At 42.8% G+C, this 17,846-nt stretch overlaps 1 protein-coding gene across 1 annotated transcript; it reads left to right on the top strand.

The window, feature by feature from the left end:
• The first annotated feature begins 625 nt into the window (after positions 1-625).
• Positions 626-17,173, top strand: LOC121271785 (dynein assembly factor 3, axonemal-like). Its single transcript, XM_041178058.1, has 11 exons — positions 626-707; positions 6,752-6,894; positions 7,821-7,914; positions 8,052-8,209; positions 9,153-9,329; positions 10,163-10,285; positions 11,117-11,239; positions 14,167-14,443; positions 14,883-14,997; positions 15,882-15,956; positions 16,770-17,173. Exons 1-11 carry the CDS (start codon positions 626-628, stop codon positions 16,915-16,917), a joined length of 1,515 nt encoding a protein of 504 aa, XP_041033992.1. The 3' UTR covers positions 16,918-17,173.
• Positions 17,174-17,846: the final 673 nt, after the last annotated feature.

Raw genomic sequence — 17,846 nt, 5'->3', positions numbered from 1 at the left:
GCCAAATGTTGTATCTTTGCATATTATCACATTTGTGAGCATAGTGGATATTTCCCTTGTTACTTCCAGAGGGAAATGTTGGAAACACTGGGGGCAAGTGGGGATCTGGTGGACTGCCTCCCATTGCATTGGCTGTCCCAATCACTCAGCCTTCGTTATAAAGCTGTTTTAATCCAAGTCACGTACTTAGGCTGTGTCTTATTAATTAAAGTTGGATACGCTCGTTGAGTCTCATGGTGCAATTCAGCTTCTAACAAAATGTTCTGAAATCCATGAAATTATGGGACAAAATCACCCTTTTTACACCCCTTGAATCTCCGGGATATTGCTATTTATTCCAGCTGGTTATATGAATAATATCCGAACTGATGGAGTTCAGAGTTATATCTGGCAGCATTGTGGCTGAGGGGGGAGCTAGAGTCCTGGATGTGTTTAGTCAGTATCCTATAGACGAGAGATTGAGTACTCTGCAGTATTAATGAACTCTTAGCTCTTGGGAGGCCAGTGATTGAAATTTAAAATTGGGAAATAACTTTGGAAACTCGGGTCTTTTGAACTTAATTGACACAGCGTTGAAATGTATTTAATATAATTGTTTTTATATTCCTCAGGCTCATATTAAGAGATGACAGCCTGTGGCACTGGGGAGGGGTTTGGAGCAGTGACCTGGTGGGGGTTCAGCCCAGCAATGGATTTCCAAGGAAAAGGTGAGAAGGATTTGAAAATCTTGTGAAAGTTAAACGCAGTAACATATTTTTTCCTTTAAACTCTCCATTTTGGCATTGCAGCAAACTGAGTGCAAGTGATTTTATAATCAGTTAATGGTAGGATTGAGCAGCAGGATTGCGAGTCACTTAACTGTGCTTGCCTCATTGTAGTTAAATCAAGATTATAGTAATGGAGCTGCATGAGAAATGCATGCAAAATCTGTTTCTCCTGCTTCACACTAAAAGCACTCCTCAGCATTTTAAAATCAATTTTTTTTTATTGCAGGGTGGATGAGGAGGAAAGGAGTGGGGTTAGGAATATTTTAAAATGAGAACTTACTCCGGTTTAAGGTGACATCTTAAGAAATAGTTATGCCTTTGGAAGATTTTGCAAACGTCAGCAAGGATTGGAGGACGGGACCAGGCTGGGAATACTTATACTTAGAAGGAAATTCCCTGTCCAGAATCAGCTGTGAAGTCAGAAAATGGGATTAATGGGATTAAATCCAACATGGGAGAAAAAGGAAATAAATTGGAAAAATTGGTATGGACCCATAGAAAACCTCACTGGAACTGTTGACATAGGACCTTTAGGTTGGAGAGATAACAATACACTGATTTTAATAATAAATAGATGATCTTTTATTTGGATTAACTTGCATGATTTTTCAGATGGCAGAGACAAGAAAAGTCAAACGCCTGGCTTCCAAACTGAACTATAAAGTGTATTTGAGTTGGATAATCCTCAGTGCTGTGTTCTGCCGTCACATTATAATCAATAATGCCATAGGCCAAAACAAAAACAGAATTACCTGGAAAAACTCAGCAGGTCTGGCAGCATCGGCGGAGAAGAAAAGAGTTGACGTTTCGAGTCCTCATGACCCTTCGACAGAACTTGAGTTCGAGTCCAGGAAAGAGCTGAAATATAAGCTGGTTTAAGGTGTGTGTGTGGGGGGCGGAGAGATAGAGAGACAGAGAGGTGGAGGGGGTTGGTGTGGTTGTAGCGACAAACAAGCAGTGATAGAAGCAGATCATCAAAAGATGTCAACAACAATAGTACAATAGAACACATAGGTGTTAAAGTTAAAGTTGGTGATATTATCTAAACGAATGTGCTAATTAAGAATGGATGGTAGGGCACTCAAGGTATAGCTCTAGTGGGTTTTTTTTTTTATTTTATATAATGGAAATAGGTGGGAAAAGGAAAATCTTTATAATTTATTGGGAAAAAAAAGAAGGGGGAAACAGAAAGGGGGTGGGGATGGGGGAGGGGACTCACGACCTAAAGTTGTTGAATTCAATATTCAGTCCGGAAGCCTGTAAAGTCCCTAGTCGGAAGATGAGGTGTTGTTCCTCCAGTTTGCGTTGGGCTTCACTGGAACAATGCAGCAAGCCAAGGACAGACATGTGGGCAAGAGAGCAGGGTGGAGTGTTAAAATGGCAAGCGACAGGGAGGTTTGGGTCATTCTTGCGGACAGACCGCAGGTGTTCTGCAAAGCGGTCGCCCAGTTTACGTTTGGTCTCTCCAATGTAGAGGAGACCACATTGGGAGCAACGAATGCAGTAGACTAAGTTGGGGGAAATGCAAGTGAAATGCTGCTTCACTTGAAAGGAGTGTTTGGGTCCTTGGACGGTGAGGAGAGAGGAAGTGAAGGGGCAGGTGTTGCATCTTTTGCGTGGGCAAGGGGTTGTGCCATAGGAGGGGGTTGAGGAGTAGGGGGTGATGGAGGAGTGGACCAGGGTGTCCCGGAGGGAGCGATCCCTACGGAATGCCGATAAGGGGGGTGAAGGGAAGATGTGTTTGGTAGTGGCATCATGCTGGAGTTGGCGGAAATGGCGGAGGATGATCCTTTGAATGCGGAGGCTGGTGGGGTGATAAGTGAGGACAAGGGGGACCCTATCATGTTTCTGGGAGGGAGGAGAAGGAGTGAGGGCGGATGCGCGGGAGATGGGCCGGACACGGTTGAGGGCCCTGTCAACGACCGTGGGTGGAAAACCTCGGTTAAGGAAGAAGGAGGACATGTCAGAGGAACTGTTTTTGAATGTAGCATCATCGGAACAGATGCGACGGAGGCGAAGGAACTGAGAGAATGGGATGGAGTCCTTACGTGAGTCCCCTCCCCCATCCCCACCCCCTTTCTGTTTCCCCCTTCTTTTTTTTCCCAATAAATTATAAAGATTTTCCTTTTCCCACCTATTTCCATTATATAAAATAAAAAAAAAAACCCACTAGAGCTATACCTTGAGTGCCCTACCATCCATTCTTAATTAGCACATTCGTTTAGATAATATCACCAACTTTAACTTTAACACCTATGTGTTCTATTGTACTATTGTTGTTGACATCTTTTGATGATCTGCTTCTATCACTGCTTGTTTGTCGCTACAACCACACCAACCCCCTCCACCTCTCTGTCTCTCTATCTCTCCGCCCCCCACACACACACCTTAAACCAGCTTATATTTCAGCTCTTTCCTGGACTCGAACTCAAGTTCTGTCGAAGGGTCATGAGGACTCGAAACGTCAACTCTTTTCTTCTCCGCCGATGCTGCCAGACCTGCTGAGTTTTTCCAGGTAATTCTGTTTTTGTTTTGGATTTCCAGCATCCGCAGTTTTTTTGTTTTAATGCCATAGGCCAAGTGCTTTTACTCAATTGCTTTTGAGTCAGTGTGGTTAATGCACTAGAATATTCTGATAATGAGTTTATTCAATAAATACCTTGAGCAGTAGTCAAAATGGAAGCATAGTGCATAATGTACCATTAACAATTCTTGCAAACTTTACTTGGAGACAGTAGCATGCACTTGGAGACAGTAGCATGCAGGGGTTTATCTTCCATCCAGATGTTGTCCATTGCGATCTCATGGAACTGAAACATTACCAACACTATTTATCTAAATTCCTTTTTTCACATTATCATGATTAAACATGATAAATGATGTGTCTCAATGGAGCTTACTGAAATGTAAGCATCGCCTTATATTTTCTCAATAATCCTTGATTATTTGAGATCCAGAGCTTATAAAAGTCTGAAATAATTCAGGGAACAGCAGGAAGGTGGTTCAGAATGATCGGCGGCGTTAATTGTATTGCTAAAATACATGGGCCAGAGAACGTCTGCAGCAGCACTAATGGGACACAGGTATGATCTCCTGACTTCATTGAATATCCTGTCTCAAATGCAGTGGAGAGAAGATAGAGAGGTTTGTATCGTCAGAAGTGCTTTTAATAATGCCTTTTTTTCATTCTTTCACAGAACGTGGGCGTCACAGGCTAGACCAGTATTTATTTCCCATCCCTAACTGCACTTGAGAATGTAGTGGTGAGCAGTATCCTCAAACCACTGCAGTCGATGAGGTGTAGGTACATGCACAGTGCTGTTAGGGAGGGAGTTCCAGGATTTTGACTCAGCGACAGTGAAGGAACGGCCGATATGGTTCCAAGTCAAGATGGTGTGCTGCTTGGAGGAGAACTTGCAGATGGTGGTGTTACTATGCATCTGCTGCCCTTGTCCTTCTCAGTGGTAGAGGTCATAGGTTTAGAAGGTGCTGTCGAAGGAGCCTTGGTGAATTGTTGCAGGGCATCTTGTAGATGGTACACATTGCTGCCACTGTGCATCAGTGGTGGAGGGAGTCACTGTTGAAAGTGGTGGATGGGTGCAAATCAAGCGGGCTGCTTTGTCCTGGATGATGTTGAGCTTCTTGAGTGGTGTTGGAGCTGCACGCATCCAGGCAAGTGGAGAGTATTCCATTACACTCCTGACTTGTGCCTTGTAGATTGTGGACAGGCTTTGGGGAGTCTTGAAGTGCGTTATTCACCGCAGATTGCCAGAAGTGCCATGTGGATAATCCATCTCGGCCTCCTCCTAAGGTCCCCAAAATCACAGATGCCAGTCTTCAGCCTGTTGCAGCCACAGTACATGGCTTGTCCAGTTCAGTTTCTGGTCAATGGTAAGCTCCAGGATGTTGATAGTCGGGGATTCAGCGATGGTAATGCCATTGAATATCCAGAGGAGATGGTTGGATTCTCTCTTGGTGGTGATGGTCATTACCTGGTACTTGTGTGGCATGAATATTACTTGCCACTTATCATTCCAAGCCTGAATGATGTCCAGGTCTTGGTGCATTTGGACACGAACTGTTTCAGTATCTGAAGCGATGCAAATGGTGCTGAACATTGTGCAATAATCAGTGAACATCCCACTTCTGACCTTATGATGGAGGGAAGGTCATTGACAAAGCAGCTGAACATGATTGGGCCTAAGCTCTACCCAGAGGAACTCCTGCAGTGACGTCCTGGGACTGAGGTGATTGACCTCCAACAGCCACACTATCTTCCTTCATGCTCGGGTATGACTCCAATCAGAAGAGTTTTTCCCCAATTCCCATTGACTCCAGTTATGCCAGGACTCCTTGTTGCCACACTCGGTCAAATTATGCCTTGATCTCCATGACCCCTTCCATGAATTTGCTGGTGATTGAGAGTAGACTGATGAGGCAGTAATTGGCCGGGTTGGATTTGTCCTGTTTTTTTGTGAACAGGATATAACTGGGCAATTTTCCACATTGCTGGGTATTTGCCAATGTTGTAGCTGTACTGGAACAGCTTGGCTAGAGGTGCGCCTATTTCTGGAGCACAAGTCCTCAGTACTATTGCCGTAATGTTGTCAGGGCCCAGAGCCTTTGCAGTCTCCAGTGCCTTCAGCCATTTTTTGATATCATGTGGCATGAATCGAATTGGCTGAAGACTGGCATCTGCGATGCTGGGGACATTAGGAGGAGGCCGAGATGGATCATCCACTTGGCACTTCTGACTGAAGATTGTTGCAAATGCTTCAGCCTTGTCTTTTGCACTGATGTTCTAGGTCCGCTGTCATTTAGGAAGGGGATATTTGTGGAACCTCCTCCCCCAGTTAGTTGTTTAATTGTCCACCACCATTCACGACTGGATGTGGCAGGACTGCAAAGCTTAGATCTGATCCGTTGGTTGTGGAATCACTTAGCTCTATCCACCGCTTGCTCCTTCTGTTGTTTGGCATACAAGTAGTCCTATGTTGTAGCTTCACCAGGTCAACACCTCATTTTTAGGTATGCCTGGTGCTGCTCCTGGCATGCCCTCCTTTTTTTTTATTCATTCACGGGATGTGGGCTTTGCTGGCTGGACCAGCATTTATTTCCCATCCCTAGTTACCCTTGAGAAGGTGGTGGTGAGCTGCCTTCTTGAACCGCTGCAGTCCATGTGGTGTAGATACATCCACAGTGCTGTTAGGAAGGGAGTTGCAGGATTTTGACCCAGTGATAGTGAAGAAACAGCGATATATTTCCAAGCCAGGAAGGTGAGTGACTTGGAGAGGAACTTCCAGGTGGTGGTGTTCCCATCTATCTGCTGCCCTTGTCCTTCTAGGTGGTAGTGGTCATGGTTTGGAAGGTGCTGTCTAAGGACCCTTGGTGAATTCCTGCAGTGCATCTTGTAGATGGTACACACTGCTGCTACTGTGCATCAGTGGTGGAGGGAGTGAACGTTTATGGATGTGGTGCCAATCAAGCACACTGCTTTGTCCAGGACGGTGTCCAGCTTCCTCGGTGTTGTAGGAACTGCACTCATCCAGGCAATTGGAGAGTATTCCATCATACTCCTGACTTGTGCCTAGTAGATGGTGGACAGGCTTTGGCTAGTCAGGAGGTGAGTTACTCGATGCACGATTCCTAGCCTCTGACTTGCTGTTGTAGCCACAGTATTTATATGACTAGTCCAGTTCAGTTTCTGGTCAATGATAACCCCCAGGATGTTGATAGTGGGGTTTCAGTGATGGTAATGCCATTGAACATCAAGGGGCGATGGCTGGATTCTCTCTTGTTGGAGATGGTCATTGCCTGACACTTGTGTGGCACGAATGTTATTTGCCACTTGTCAGCCCAAGTCTGGATATTGTCCAGGTCTTGCTGCATTTGGACATGGACTCTTCATTGAACCTGCTCAAAATTTACCTTTACCCAGCTCTTCTCATTGTATTTAGTGTAATCCTGGCTTTCCTTATTCTCAGGTTTAACTGCTTCAATGAAGGCTCTGAGCTCAAAAGATGATAATGTTCCTGAACTGAATATTCTCATGGTTGGTGCTGGTGATAGCCGACATCTCTTAACAACTATCTCCCGGGTTCACCGCTGGCCACGGAGAAAGATTAATGTAAGTAAATAACCAGAAGAAGCAAAATCTTTTTTTGAACTTTTGTTACTTCCTTCCCCCCCTGAAGGTTTTGATTCCTGCTGAAATATCAAACCACAAACCCTGACTGCACCGCCAGTGAGTGTCATCAGGCTATTCAACTCTAGAAGCTGAGCCAGTCTTGCCCTCGTCCATTCACATGTGTGCACTTTCCAATGAGTCTTCATTCGCTTGATTATCAGAACTGGGAATACTGGCTTTTTTTCTCTTCCTCTCTGGCTGAAAGGACTGAGGCCAGCTGGCATGGGTGTGGGAGAATAGGATTAATGGCCAATTTTCCCTGCTCTTTTCTCACATCTTGCTAGAAAGCCACAATCGTCATAGTGAGGAATGCATCCTGCACTGTAGCAGACAGTCTTGAGGGGCACCGACTGTAAATAAAACACATGGGGGTGGGTCACATGGTGAGAACAGAGATCCTCACATATCAATATTTCCATTTAACGGGGCTAATTTTTAAAATAATATCTTTTTGTTGGTAGATTCTTAGATTATGTTTAACATTTTTTAATAGATATATGTTATATATTTTGGTCTCTCTCTCTCTCGTAGTCCCTCGAAGTGTGAAGGATTCTTGTCACCGAGTACAGCCCCTGGCACCTGTGCGTGAAGTCTTTTAAGGTGGGGAGGCTGTTGCACTGCAGCGCCAGACAGTTATTGAGACTCTCCCTCTCTCACTGTCTACCATATTGTATTGGAAGGATTTGCAGGTTGATAATCAACCTGTTTGGCCGCGTTATGAACCATCAAGTCCCAAAGCGGAACTCAAACCCAAAGCTTCTGGCTCAGAGGTAGTGACGCTACCCACTGTGTCACAAAACCTCCTTATATGTTATATATTTACATATTTGCTGTAGATTTACATCTTTGTTTCTTCTTTATGCCAGTTCTACATTGTGGAGAATAACTTGGAGTTGATAGGCCGACATCTTCTTTTTCTCACTGTTGCTTTAGAACCTCCAGGACAGATGGGTTTACAAGGTATACGTTTATTCGCTGCTCTATTGTAAAATACACCAAACTGCACTCTCGTTCGCCAGTTATGGTGCTTTTCTTTATTTTAAGTTTTTCAAACATTTGTGCATCGTCACTGTTTTTTCCCCTTTCTATTTCTGCAGAAAAGAGTGAATTCCTGCTTGAGTTGTTTGGTAATAGTCTGATACGGAGTCAGACTGCAGCCTACCTGCAGGACAAGGCTAACCTTTTCATTCAATACGTAACAGACCTTGATTTTCTTCATAAGAAACTGCCAATGATTGACATGTCGGGCCTGAAGGTAGAAAGTAGTATAGTCACTAGTGCCTTTCTCACACAGGTTCAAACCCTTCCCTTAGCTATGCTACTTACATATGGAAGAGAATACTTCATTCAATGTTACAACACAGTGGGAGGTGTTTATTTTCCATCCAAATGTTATTCTCATAGAACCGCAACATTACAAACACATTTTTTAATTCCTCATTTCACATCATTGCAAGTTAAACATGATGACTTGTATGTGTAGCTTACTGAAATGTGAGCATCCCTTATGTTGCCTCAATAATCTTTGATCAATTGTACTTGGTTCTTTTAGCTAATTACTTATATCATTTTACATAAGCTTATTGGCTGCCTTCATGTCTTTGATGAACAATACTGTAGAATTGAGCATATTTGGAAACAGATCAGAACCAGATTGTGTTGTACACAAATTAAATGTACAAATGTCTCCTGAGCAGATTTTTCCATTCACTTTATCCATTCAGAGAAAAATAAGCCTGCAGATCAGTACTGTTTGGTTTTCTCTCTCTTTCTCCCTCTCTTTCCTTTTCTCTTTCATGACCACCCTTCCTGGGTTCTGATGGAAATTCCCAAATTAAACCCTATGATTAATGGTTTTGTTCACACTAAATGAGTAGGTTATGTTGATCTCTCCAGTAGTAGCAATTCTCTTTAGCATCAAAATTTTATGTCCTTTGGATTCAACAGTCACAAGCTTGAGCATCATGTATAACAAAGATTGCATTATAAGTCATCTGGGGAGTCACTGGTTGCATACTACCATGGCTTCCAGTGGCAAGCGTACCTCAGGAGCGATGTGCGAACTGATCCTTTAGATAAGATCATTGAAGTTTGGAACTGTGGTGCAAGCGTTGTTTAACAAGTCCTTTCCAAAATGTATGAATTCCTGTAAGAGTTTAATTTGCAATTTTAAGACTCTTTCTTGCACCTTCTTGCAGTTTAAAGAGAGAGATCAGTTGGAAGCAATTTTTAAATTCTGGAGGAATCCTGATCAAAAGGTTTTTCAGATCAGTCGGATGTGGGATTTACGAAACAGACAATACTTGGGCAACCGATACGACTCTAAGCAAGGAGTCTACGACTGGGACTTACATATGAAATTGTATGATCGAGGGGTAAGTATTCGAGCTTGTTGGGTGGGTGGTGCAGCACTTCAATACGTTCGCCATTTATCATGCGTTAAAACCAGCCAAAATATTTGACGCTGAAAAGACATAAAATTCTCTCATTGGCTGGGTTAGTATAAACTTTTGATGTTTATCGAATTTCAGCGTTTAAAAACAGGAATCTTGAGCTTCAGATTGATAATGCAGGATTGCCAAAATTTCTGAATTAAAATGTTAAAAGCTTATTGGGTGTTAGTGTAAATGAAGCATTACCACCAGCCTACTGATCTGTTTATTGAGATGAATTTGGACAATCATAGTTATGACATTGATAATTTGAGGCACTTTGGAAAGCATGAAGGTAAATTTGGTTGGAGCATTGACTTCCTCTGTAGTGCACAAAACTGAGACATTGCAATGCCTCTGCTGTTAGGAGAATGTAATATGAGAATGATTATTTACATAGGCAATTTCTATTGTACATTTGGACATAGGAAACTTTCAAATGGGAAAAATTGACACACAAAGTATGTGCAGAACTAAGGTTTTTAACACATTAATAATTAATCTCCTGTGACATTTCACATAGGAAACTGAAACCAAGTGTAGTCTTCAGGTAAGGCAGAAGCTGGGGAATAATTTGTTCAAGGCACTCAGACATGTTTGAGCCTCTCTTTTCAAATAATAGATTTTATCCTCATTTTTAAATTTCTATATGTGTGTGGCCTTGCTGAAAGCTTTCATCCCCACAGGTTTTTTTTTCATCTTACCAGAACTGAGTCATAAATGATCACTGTTGTGCTGTCCATATTATGTTTCTTCATAATTTTGTACCGTTATAGGCTCGTGTAATAAACAATCGACAATACTATCAGTGGAGAGATAAAGGCTTGGCATTTGAGGTTCGTGAGGGGTTGTATGATGTTCCGAACAAATCGCTGGCTTCTGGGCTGCTTTTGAATTACGTACGTTCAAGAATAAGCCAAGCATCTGTTTTGTATAATTTGTATAAATTTAGGTAGAAAGAAAAGGGGTATATTGGTAACTTTTAGATGATGGGCTAGTTTTTATTGGTATTTGTTGGGGAGCAATGTTCTTTCATTTGCATGGGGTTTAGACAAGGAAGATACCAATTCAGATACATTGACCTGAAAGAGTTGGGTCAGTAGTACTCTTGGCTCAACTCCCTAAGACTTACTTTCATGTGATAACATTTTCCACTTCCTTCAAAGGTTTGCAACATGAAAGGAAGGGATCAGATGTTGCATTTTCCTGCCACTTCACTTACTTGATAATACACAACTTTGTGTGTGCATGTGCACAGACGTGCACACATTAGGTGAGGATGAATTCTGGGGGGGAAAATCGGGAAAAGTTCCCACCACGAAAGAAGGGAAAAGAACTTGCTTGTGATTGGCTGTATAATTTTCCTGAGGTGAGGAGGCGAGGCAGGAAAGGAGATGGTGAGAGTCCTACAGAAAGAGAGGCAAAGACCAAGAGGCATATAGAGACTGAAACCATACAGATGACAGATAAGACCAATATAAAGAAAGACTCAGGTAGGGAAAAAAACTGACATTATAAAAAGATTACAAGAATAAATAGTAAGGTAGCCATAGAGAGACTAAATGGAAGAGTGGAAGACACCAGCAAAGATGGACAGAATTAAAGAGTGGGAAACAAGCTGAGAGGCAATTACAGGAAGTAGGCAACAGGATGTTATTTTTATCCATAGCATTGTTGGCAGAAACTAATTTCTCTAAATTACTTATGAACATTGCACTCTTTTTCTACAGAAAGGGGAGAAGGTTCCTACCCGTGGTTACTGGGGAGATATTGTCACAAGCCCATACATTGCTTTTGGAATTGAAACTGAGGAACAATCTTTGCTGAAGACAGCAAATGGCGCCCATATAAAGGTGACAAACCAATCCTTCTATTTCACTGGCATTATGACAGTATGTTTACGATAGCAATCATAGAAAGTTTACGGCACAGAAAGAGGCTACTTGGCCCATCATATCTGTGCCAGCCAAAAAACAATCCACCCAGCGTAATCCCACTTTCCAGCATTTGGTCTGTAGCCCTGCAGGTTACGACACTGGAGGGTGCATATCAGACACCTTTTAAATGAGTCCAGACCCTCTGGAATCCTCTGGGTGAAAATTCTTTCCTCATCTATCCTCTAATCTTTCTACCAATCACTTTAAATCTGTGCCTCTAGTCACTGATCTCTCTGCTAAAGGCCCCTCGCAATTTTGTACATCTCAATCAAATCTCTCCTCAGCCTCCTCTGTTCCAAGGAGAACAACCCCAGCCTATCTAATCTTCCCTCATAGCTGCAATTTTCAGTCCTGGCAACATCCTCGTAAACCTTCTCTGTACCCTCTCTAGTGCAATTACATCCTTTCTGTAAAGAGGTGACCAGAACAGCACACAGCACTTAAGTTGTGGCGCAACTTATATAGTCCCAGCATAACCTCCCTGCTCTTATATTCCATGCCTCGGCTAATAAATGAAAGGATTCCATATGCCGCCTTAATCACTTTATCAATCTGTCCTGCTAGATTCAGGGATTTGTGGACATTCACTCCAAAGTCTCTCACCTCCTCTCCTCTTCTCAATATCCTCCCATTTATTGTGTAATCCTTTGCCTTGTTTGACTTCCCCAAGAGCATCACCTCACATTTCTGTGGGTTGAATTCCATTTGCCACTTTTCTGCCCAGCTGAGCAGCCAATTGATAGCATCCTGCAGTCTACAGCAATCCTTCTCGCTTTCTGCCACGTGGCCAATGTTTGTGTTGTCAGCAAGCTTCTTGATCATTCACCCTGTATTTACATCCAAATCATTAATATATACCACAAAAAGCAGGGGACCTAGTACTCGAGCCCTGTGGAACCCCACTGGAAACAGCCTTCCAGTCACAAAAACATCCATCAACAATTACCCTTTGTTTTCTGCCACTGAGACAATTTTGAATCCAGTTTGCTACATTCCCCTGGATCCCATGGACTTTTATTTTTTTAACCAGTCTGCCATGTGGTACCTTGTCAAAAGCTTTGCTAAAATCCATATAGTTCACATCAACTACTCTACCTTCATCAATCCTCCTTGTTACTTACTCAAAAAATTCGATCAAATTGGTCAGACTTGACCTTCCATTAACAAACCTATGCTCACTGACCTTGATTAATCCATGCCTTTCTAAGTGACCGTTTTATCCTGTCCCTCAGAATTGATTCCAATAATTTGCCCACTACCAAGGTCAGACTGACTAGCCTGTAATTATTCGGTCTATCCCTCGCTCCCTTTTTGAAACAAAGGTACAACGTTAGCAGACCTCCAATCCTCTGATACCTCACCTGCATCCAGTGAGGATTGGAAAATGATGGTCAGACCCTCTGCAATTTGCTCCTTGGCTTCTTTTAATAACCTGGGATACACTTCATCTGATCCTGGTGATTTATCCACTTTCAAGGGTGCTAATCCTCTTAATTGAATTTTCTGAGGAGCTGACTAGGTGTGTAGATGAGAGTAGTATAGTTGATGTAGCCTACGTGGATTGCAGTGAGGCTTTTGACAAGGTCTCGCATGGGAGACTGGTCAGGAAGTAAGAGCCCATGGAATCCAAGGCAATTTGGCAAATTGGATCCAAAATTGGCTCAGTGGCAGGAGGCAAAGGGTGATGGTCAAAGGTTGTCTTTGTAACTGGAAGCCTGTGTCCAGTGGCATACCACAGGGTTCAGTGCTGGGTCCCTTGCTGTTTGTAGTGTACATTAATGTACATGAATATAGGAGGTATGATAGTAAGTTCGCAGACGACACAAAAATTGGTGGTGTGGTAAACAGCGAGGAGGAAAGCCTTAGACTACAGGACGATATAGACAGTCTGGTCAGATGGGCAGAACAGTGGCAAATGGAATTTAATCCTGATAAGTGTGAGGTGATGCATTTTGGGAGGACTAACAAGGCAAGGGAGTACACGATGAATGGTAGGACCTTAGGAAGTAGAGAGGATCAGAGGGACCTTGGTGTGCAGCGGGGAGACAACATACCACCCTGGAGTCACATCTGCGGCTGCAGAAACACCTGTCTGTACCCCTACTGAATCCCCTGCCACTATTCCTCTTCCCTTCTTCTTCCTTCCCACCCATTAGCTGCTGAGCCACCCGTGGTGCCTCGAACTTGGCTCTTGCTGCACGCCACTGGCATCCAAAATGGAAAATCAATTTGCGAGCGAGGTAGACTCAGAGTCAGAGGACTCCTGCACTACCTGTGTGGTCCTCCTAGACTTTTTGGCAGTCACCCATTTCCTCTCTGCCTGCATGCTCTTAACCTGTGGTGTGACCACCTCCATAAACATGCTATCCTCGTAGTTCTCAGCATCGCGAATGCATCAGAGTGGCTCGAGCTGCCATTCGAGTTCCAAAACCTGGGAGCTCAAGGCTGGAATTTTATGCCTCTTCCTGGCGGGGCAAAATGGGGCAAGCTGTTCAAAGTCCATTGACCTCAGAGGGACCGTGAGATCTCACCACCATAAAATTTCGCCGCCCCAACTTTTTGCAGCTGATTACACCTGCATGGCCAAGTGAAGTGCCCACAATACCCCACGTGCCACAGGTTGAGCATTCCGTACAACTGAGCTGCCCTGACATTCCTTAAGCTAACTTTTTGACTATCTACCATAAACTGGAGATTAGAAAGTAAAGTAGACTTACTCACCAATCAGCTACCTAGCATCATGATAATAACTGCTTATGGCACACCTGCATTTGTGCATAATTCGGGTATTTAGTGCATAATTTATATGTACAAAAAAGGTTGATCATGTTTCTCTTCTGTAGACAGCACAGGATATCTCTCAGTATAACATAACAGCCTTGCTCCATGAGCTGGTTGCTAAGGAGAGATATGCACTGTTGCAACCAATGGAACAGGCCACCTTGAGTGAGATTACAGAAGAAGAGGAAAGCGAGATGGAAAATTACTCTTCTAACATAAAGGATAAATCGACGCTTGCAAATCAGCAGCCAGCGATTGTGTTAGAGGAAGGAATGGTGAAGCAAAACAATGAGGTGGATAACACAGGGTCCAGTGGAGGGAACGGTACTGCTGAATATGGTATGGTTTACAGAAATGCTCAGGGGAGGGGATCAAACCCAGAACGTTTATCCTGTGCATGTTCCTGTCAATAATTAATTGTTATCTATGATTTACACAAGTTGCAATTTGAACGGGCTAACAGAAGACAAGATTCCCTGTTTTTTGACTTTCATTATATATATCTGGGTTAGTTCAAGACATCTGTTGAGGGACACTACCAAAAACATGTTTTACTCCCATGACTTATTTCAGACTTCATAGCACTGACCCTGGAATCCAGCACTTCCTTACTTGCTGTAAATGCATATTGACATTCACACTCACCTTGCAGCCTGTACAAGAAAGTTTGTTTTTTGTGATTATTTCAAGTGGTTCTCTGGCAACTCTGGTTTCCATCTGTCGGCTTGGGTAGATGTGAGAAATTCCAGTTCCTCAACATTTTTCTTTCTTCCCTCAGATTACCTCCCCCTGCCTGATGTGAAGATTCATTTCCTACCAGTAAACTGTGTAACAGAGCTTCGTAAAAAGAGCATTTACAGTAATCGATTTAATGTGATCTACTTTTCCTGCGGGTAAATTGTGGGCCGTATTTTTGCCATCTAGCTGGGTAGTTAGAGTCAGGAAATTTCCCCATTCAGTAGACCAGTCTCCTTTAAAAGGGCTCCTACCTGCCAAATTTTCATTCTGGGGAGACAGGGACAAGATGGAGCTGGATCCTCCACCTTTGGAGGCAGTTCGGAAGTGGCCAGGAAGGGAGGCGTGCCGAGGAGGGCTGGCTAGAAGACCCACCTTGGTTCTCTGAGACTTCGGCCCAGTTGTGCAAAAGGCTGTTAGGTCATCTAGCCCTCACCGCACCCCCAATCAACCCCCATGCCACCTCCATACCCACTTACACCCTCCATAGCCACTCACCCAGTATCCACTATGGGCAGACCTCAAGGGACGTGGAGGTGAAAGAATAAATAAACTTCTAACAACCTAAGAGAAAAATCTCTCATTCATGAAACCGATTCAAAAAATTTAAAATCCCTCAAGTGGTCAATCTACTGTAAAAACAAACTTCTATTTACTAACCACATCAAAGACATCTGGAAATGGGGGCAGGACTTCCACATCTGGATCCCGCCCATCATTTTTAAAGGCCTCCAGAGCTGACTCCATTCTGTGAAAATTCAGCCCTGTGAGTTTTATTTCTCAGTATTGTAAGCACCTTTATTTTAGTAGTTTCATTAGTGCATATTCCTATATTGTTCTGTTTTCCTTTCGTCTGATTATCCTTCAGCATTCTTTCCCTTCTCTTCTCATTTGGACTCTGCTCTGTCTTGATTTCTAATGATTTTGTGCTTTCGTTGTCTCCTGCTTTCTGTTGCTCTTCTGCTTCTTCTATTTCACATTCATGCTATTTCATGTATTTTCTATCTCTGTATCTTTAATTTTTATCTAATTTTCTTCCCAGTATGATTCACCAGCTAATACCAGAATTGAAGCAGATCACTGCACCACAAGCAACTCTAATTGTGGAATTAACAAAGTAAGTTTTTCGTGGCTTCTGATATTTCCCTTAAACGGTCCTTACATTGTTCGCAGACATGATTTTCAATCCCTCTCCACTTTCTTGCTGTGCTTTGGTTCCTTTCAATTGCAGAATTTTTTGGTCAGTAGTACATCTGACACATGCAGAAAACCATGACTTGTTTAAAGATCTGCACACAGGTAGTGTATTTGCTTGCCCTACATGTCAGGCACAATCTCTACCCATGGCGACCAAACCCATTTGCCCAAGCTAAGCTACAGATCAACAGAATCGAGACTTAATGCACTGAGGTACTGCTAGAATTTAAACAGTCAAAATTAAACGGTCTACCAACATAGAGCACTGGTACTTTTCTGTTGCTCGTTAACAAGAATCGCCCTATTGCAACACAACTTTGGTATCAAGGGTTACTTACAGAGGGTACTAAAACTCCACACCTCCAAGTGCTGAAATCATACAATAAGGTCTGCTGTTTATTCATACTGCAATCAGGTGAATGGTGCCAATGTACTCACATTGTATGATAAGCTGAGTTCCAAACAAAGTTGCTCATGATTGCCTCTTAGTGAAGCTCTGATATGGGCTCAAGCAAAAGAAAAGTTTGCAGTGAATCACCAGTGTAAATTTTAGAGTTAGTATTCATTATTATCATATTTATTGCATATTTCTCGATTTTTTATTAAGATTTTGAATAGTTCTGACTGTACAGGAGCAAGTGAGAGTTTATTCCTCTGTGACTGTGGCTTGCTCAGACTGGAGGAAGAATGTTCTAAAGTTTTGAAATTACTAATACTGTTTTTGTTTTACCAGATTTATGCTAGATCTGCGGAAGGAACTGATAACCAAGTTTGCCAACCGTGCAACCGAAATGGCTAAGGAGGCAGGCTTTGTACCTTTTGGGAATGTGGATGACGAGAAGGACTCATTTGCACGATTTGAACTGAAGAGTGGACCATAACTTTGATCATCCAGCGTGAGGGCAGAGGTTAGCTGAGTAAAACAGAGGCAGCAAACATCTCTGCTATCACGTACTGTTGTCCTGATGCTTTTAAAAATGGAGGTGATGGCACTGGGACATTCTAATGGGAGCACATCGGGTCTTAGCACATGAACATCATTGTAAAACAACCAATTGAACGGATTATAATTTCAAGCTTGTGGTGCTGTGATTGAAAATTATTATTTACAAAAATTTCTACATTAAGATTTAAATTTTTAAAACTAATCTGGAATTGTGTATGACAACGGATTAATTCTGGCAGTGACTGTGTCTGAGAACATTTCACTCCAGCTGAAAGCTTCCCTGTTTCCCCATTGGTGTCAACTAAATATCATTGGGAATGAAACAAGAACAAAAAATGCTGGAAAAATTCAGCAGGTCCAATAGCATCTGTGGAGAGAAAACAGAGTGAACATTTCGAGTCCGTATGACTCTTCTTCACAGCTTAGCTTACAGTCATAGGGACTGGAAATATTAACTCTGTTTTTCTCTCCACAGATGCTGTTAGACCTGCTGAGTTTTTCCAGCATCTTCTGTTTTTGTTTCAGATTTCCAGCATCTGCAGTATTTTGCTTTTACCTTAGTATTTCATTGGGAATGAGCTGGGTGTCTGAAAGTGTTCCAAGGAATCAATCACTCCAATATCTGGGACTTCAACCCTCCGCCCCACCTTCAGCTTTAAATATCTCCTTAGACCCTCCTTGTCTGTTGTTTTACCCCCAACCTTTTCTTTTCTCCTTTCCCCATCCTGCTTGCTGTCTTAAGAACATAGCAGCAGTGGCAGGTCATTCAGACCCTCGGGTCTGTTCCGCCATTCAAATTGATCATGGCTGATCGTCTACTCAACGCCATTTTCCCTACGCTATCCCCATATCCCTTGATGTCAT

The sequence above is a fragment of the Carcharodon carcharias genome, chromosome 31, assembly GCF_017639515.1.
Source record: "Carcharodon carcharias isolate sCarCar2 chromosome 31, sCarCar2.pri, whole genome shotgun sequence".
Lineage (NCBI taxonomy): Eukaryota > Metazoa > Chordata > Chondrichthyes > Lamniformes > Lamnidae > Carcharodon > Carcharodon carcharias.
The sequence above is the reverse complement of the archived record's forward strand: the minus strand, read 5'-3'. Positions and strand labels throughout refer to the sequence as shown.

Excerpts from the sequence above, each read along its gene's own strand:
- LOC121271785 (XM_041178058.1), top strand. The coding sequence starts at position 626 with ATGACAGCCTGTGGCACTGGGGAGGGGTTTGGAGCAGTGACCTGGTGG. Across the intron at positions 11,240-14,166 it reads CAAATGGCGCCCATATAAAG|ACAGCACAGGATATCTCTCA; the intron begins GTGACAAACCAA and ends TCTCTTCTGTAG. Across the intron at positions 15,957-16,769 it reads CTAATTGTGGAATTAACAAA|ATTTATGCTAGATCTGCGGA; the intron begins GTAAGTTTTTCG and ends TTGTTTTACCAG.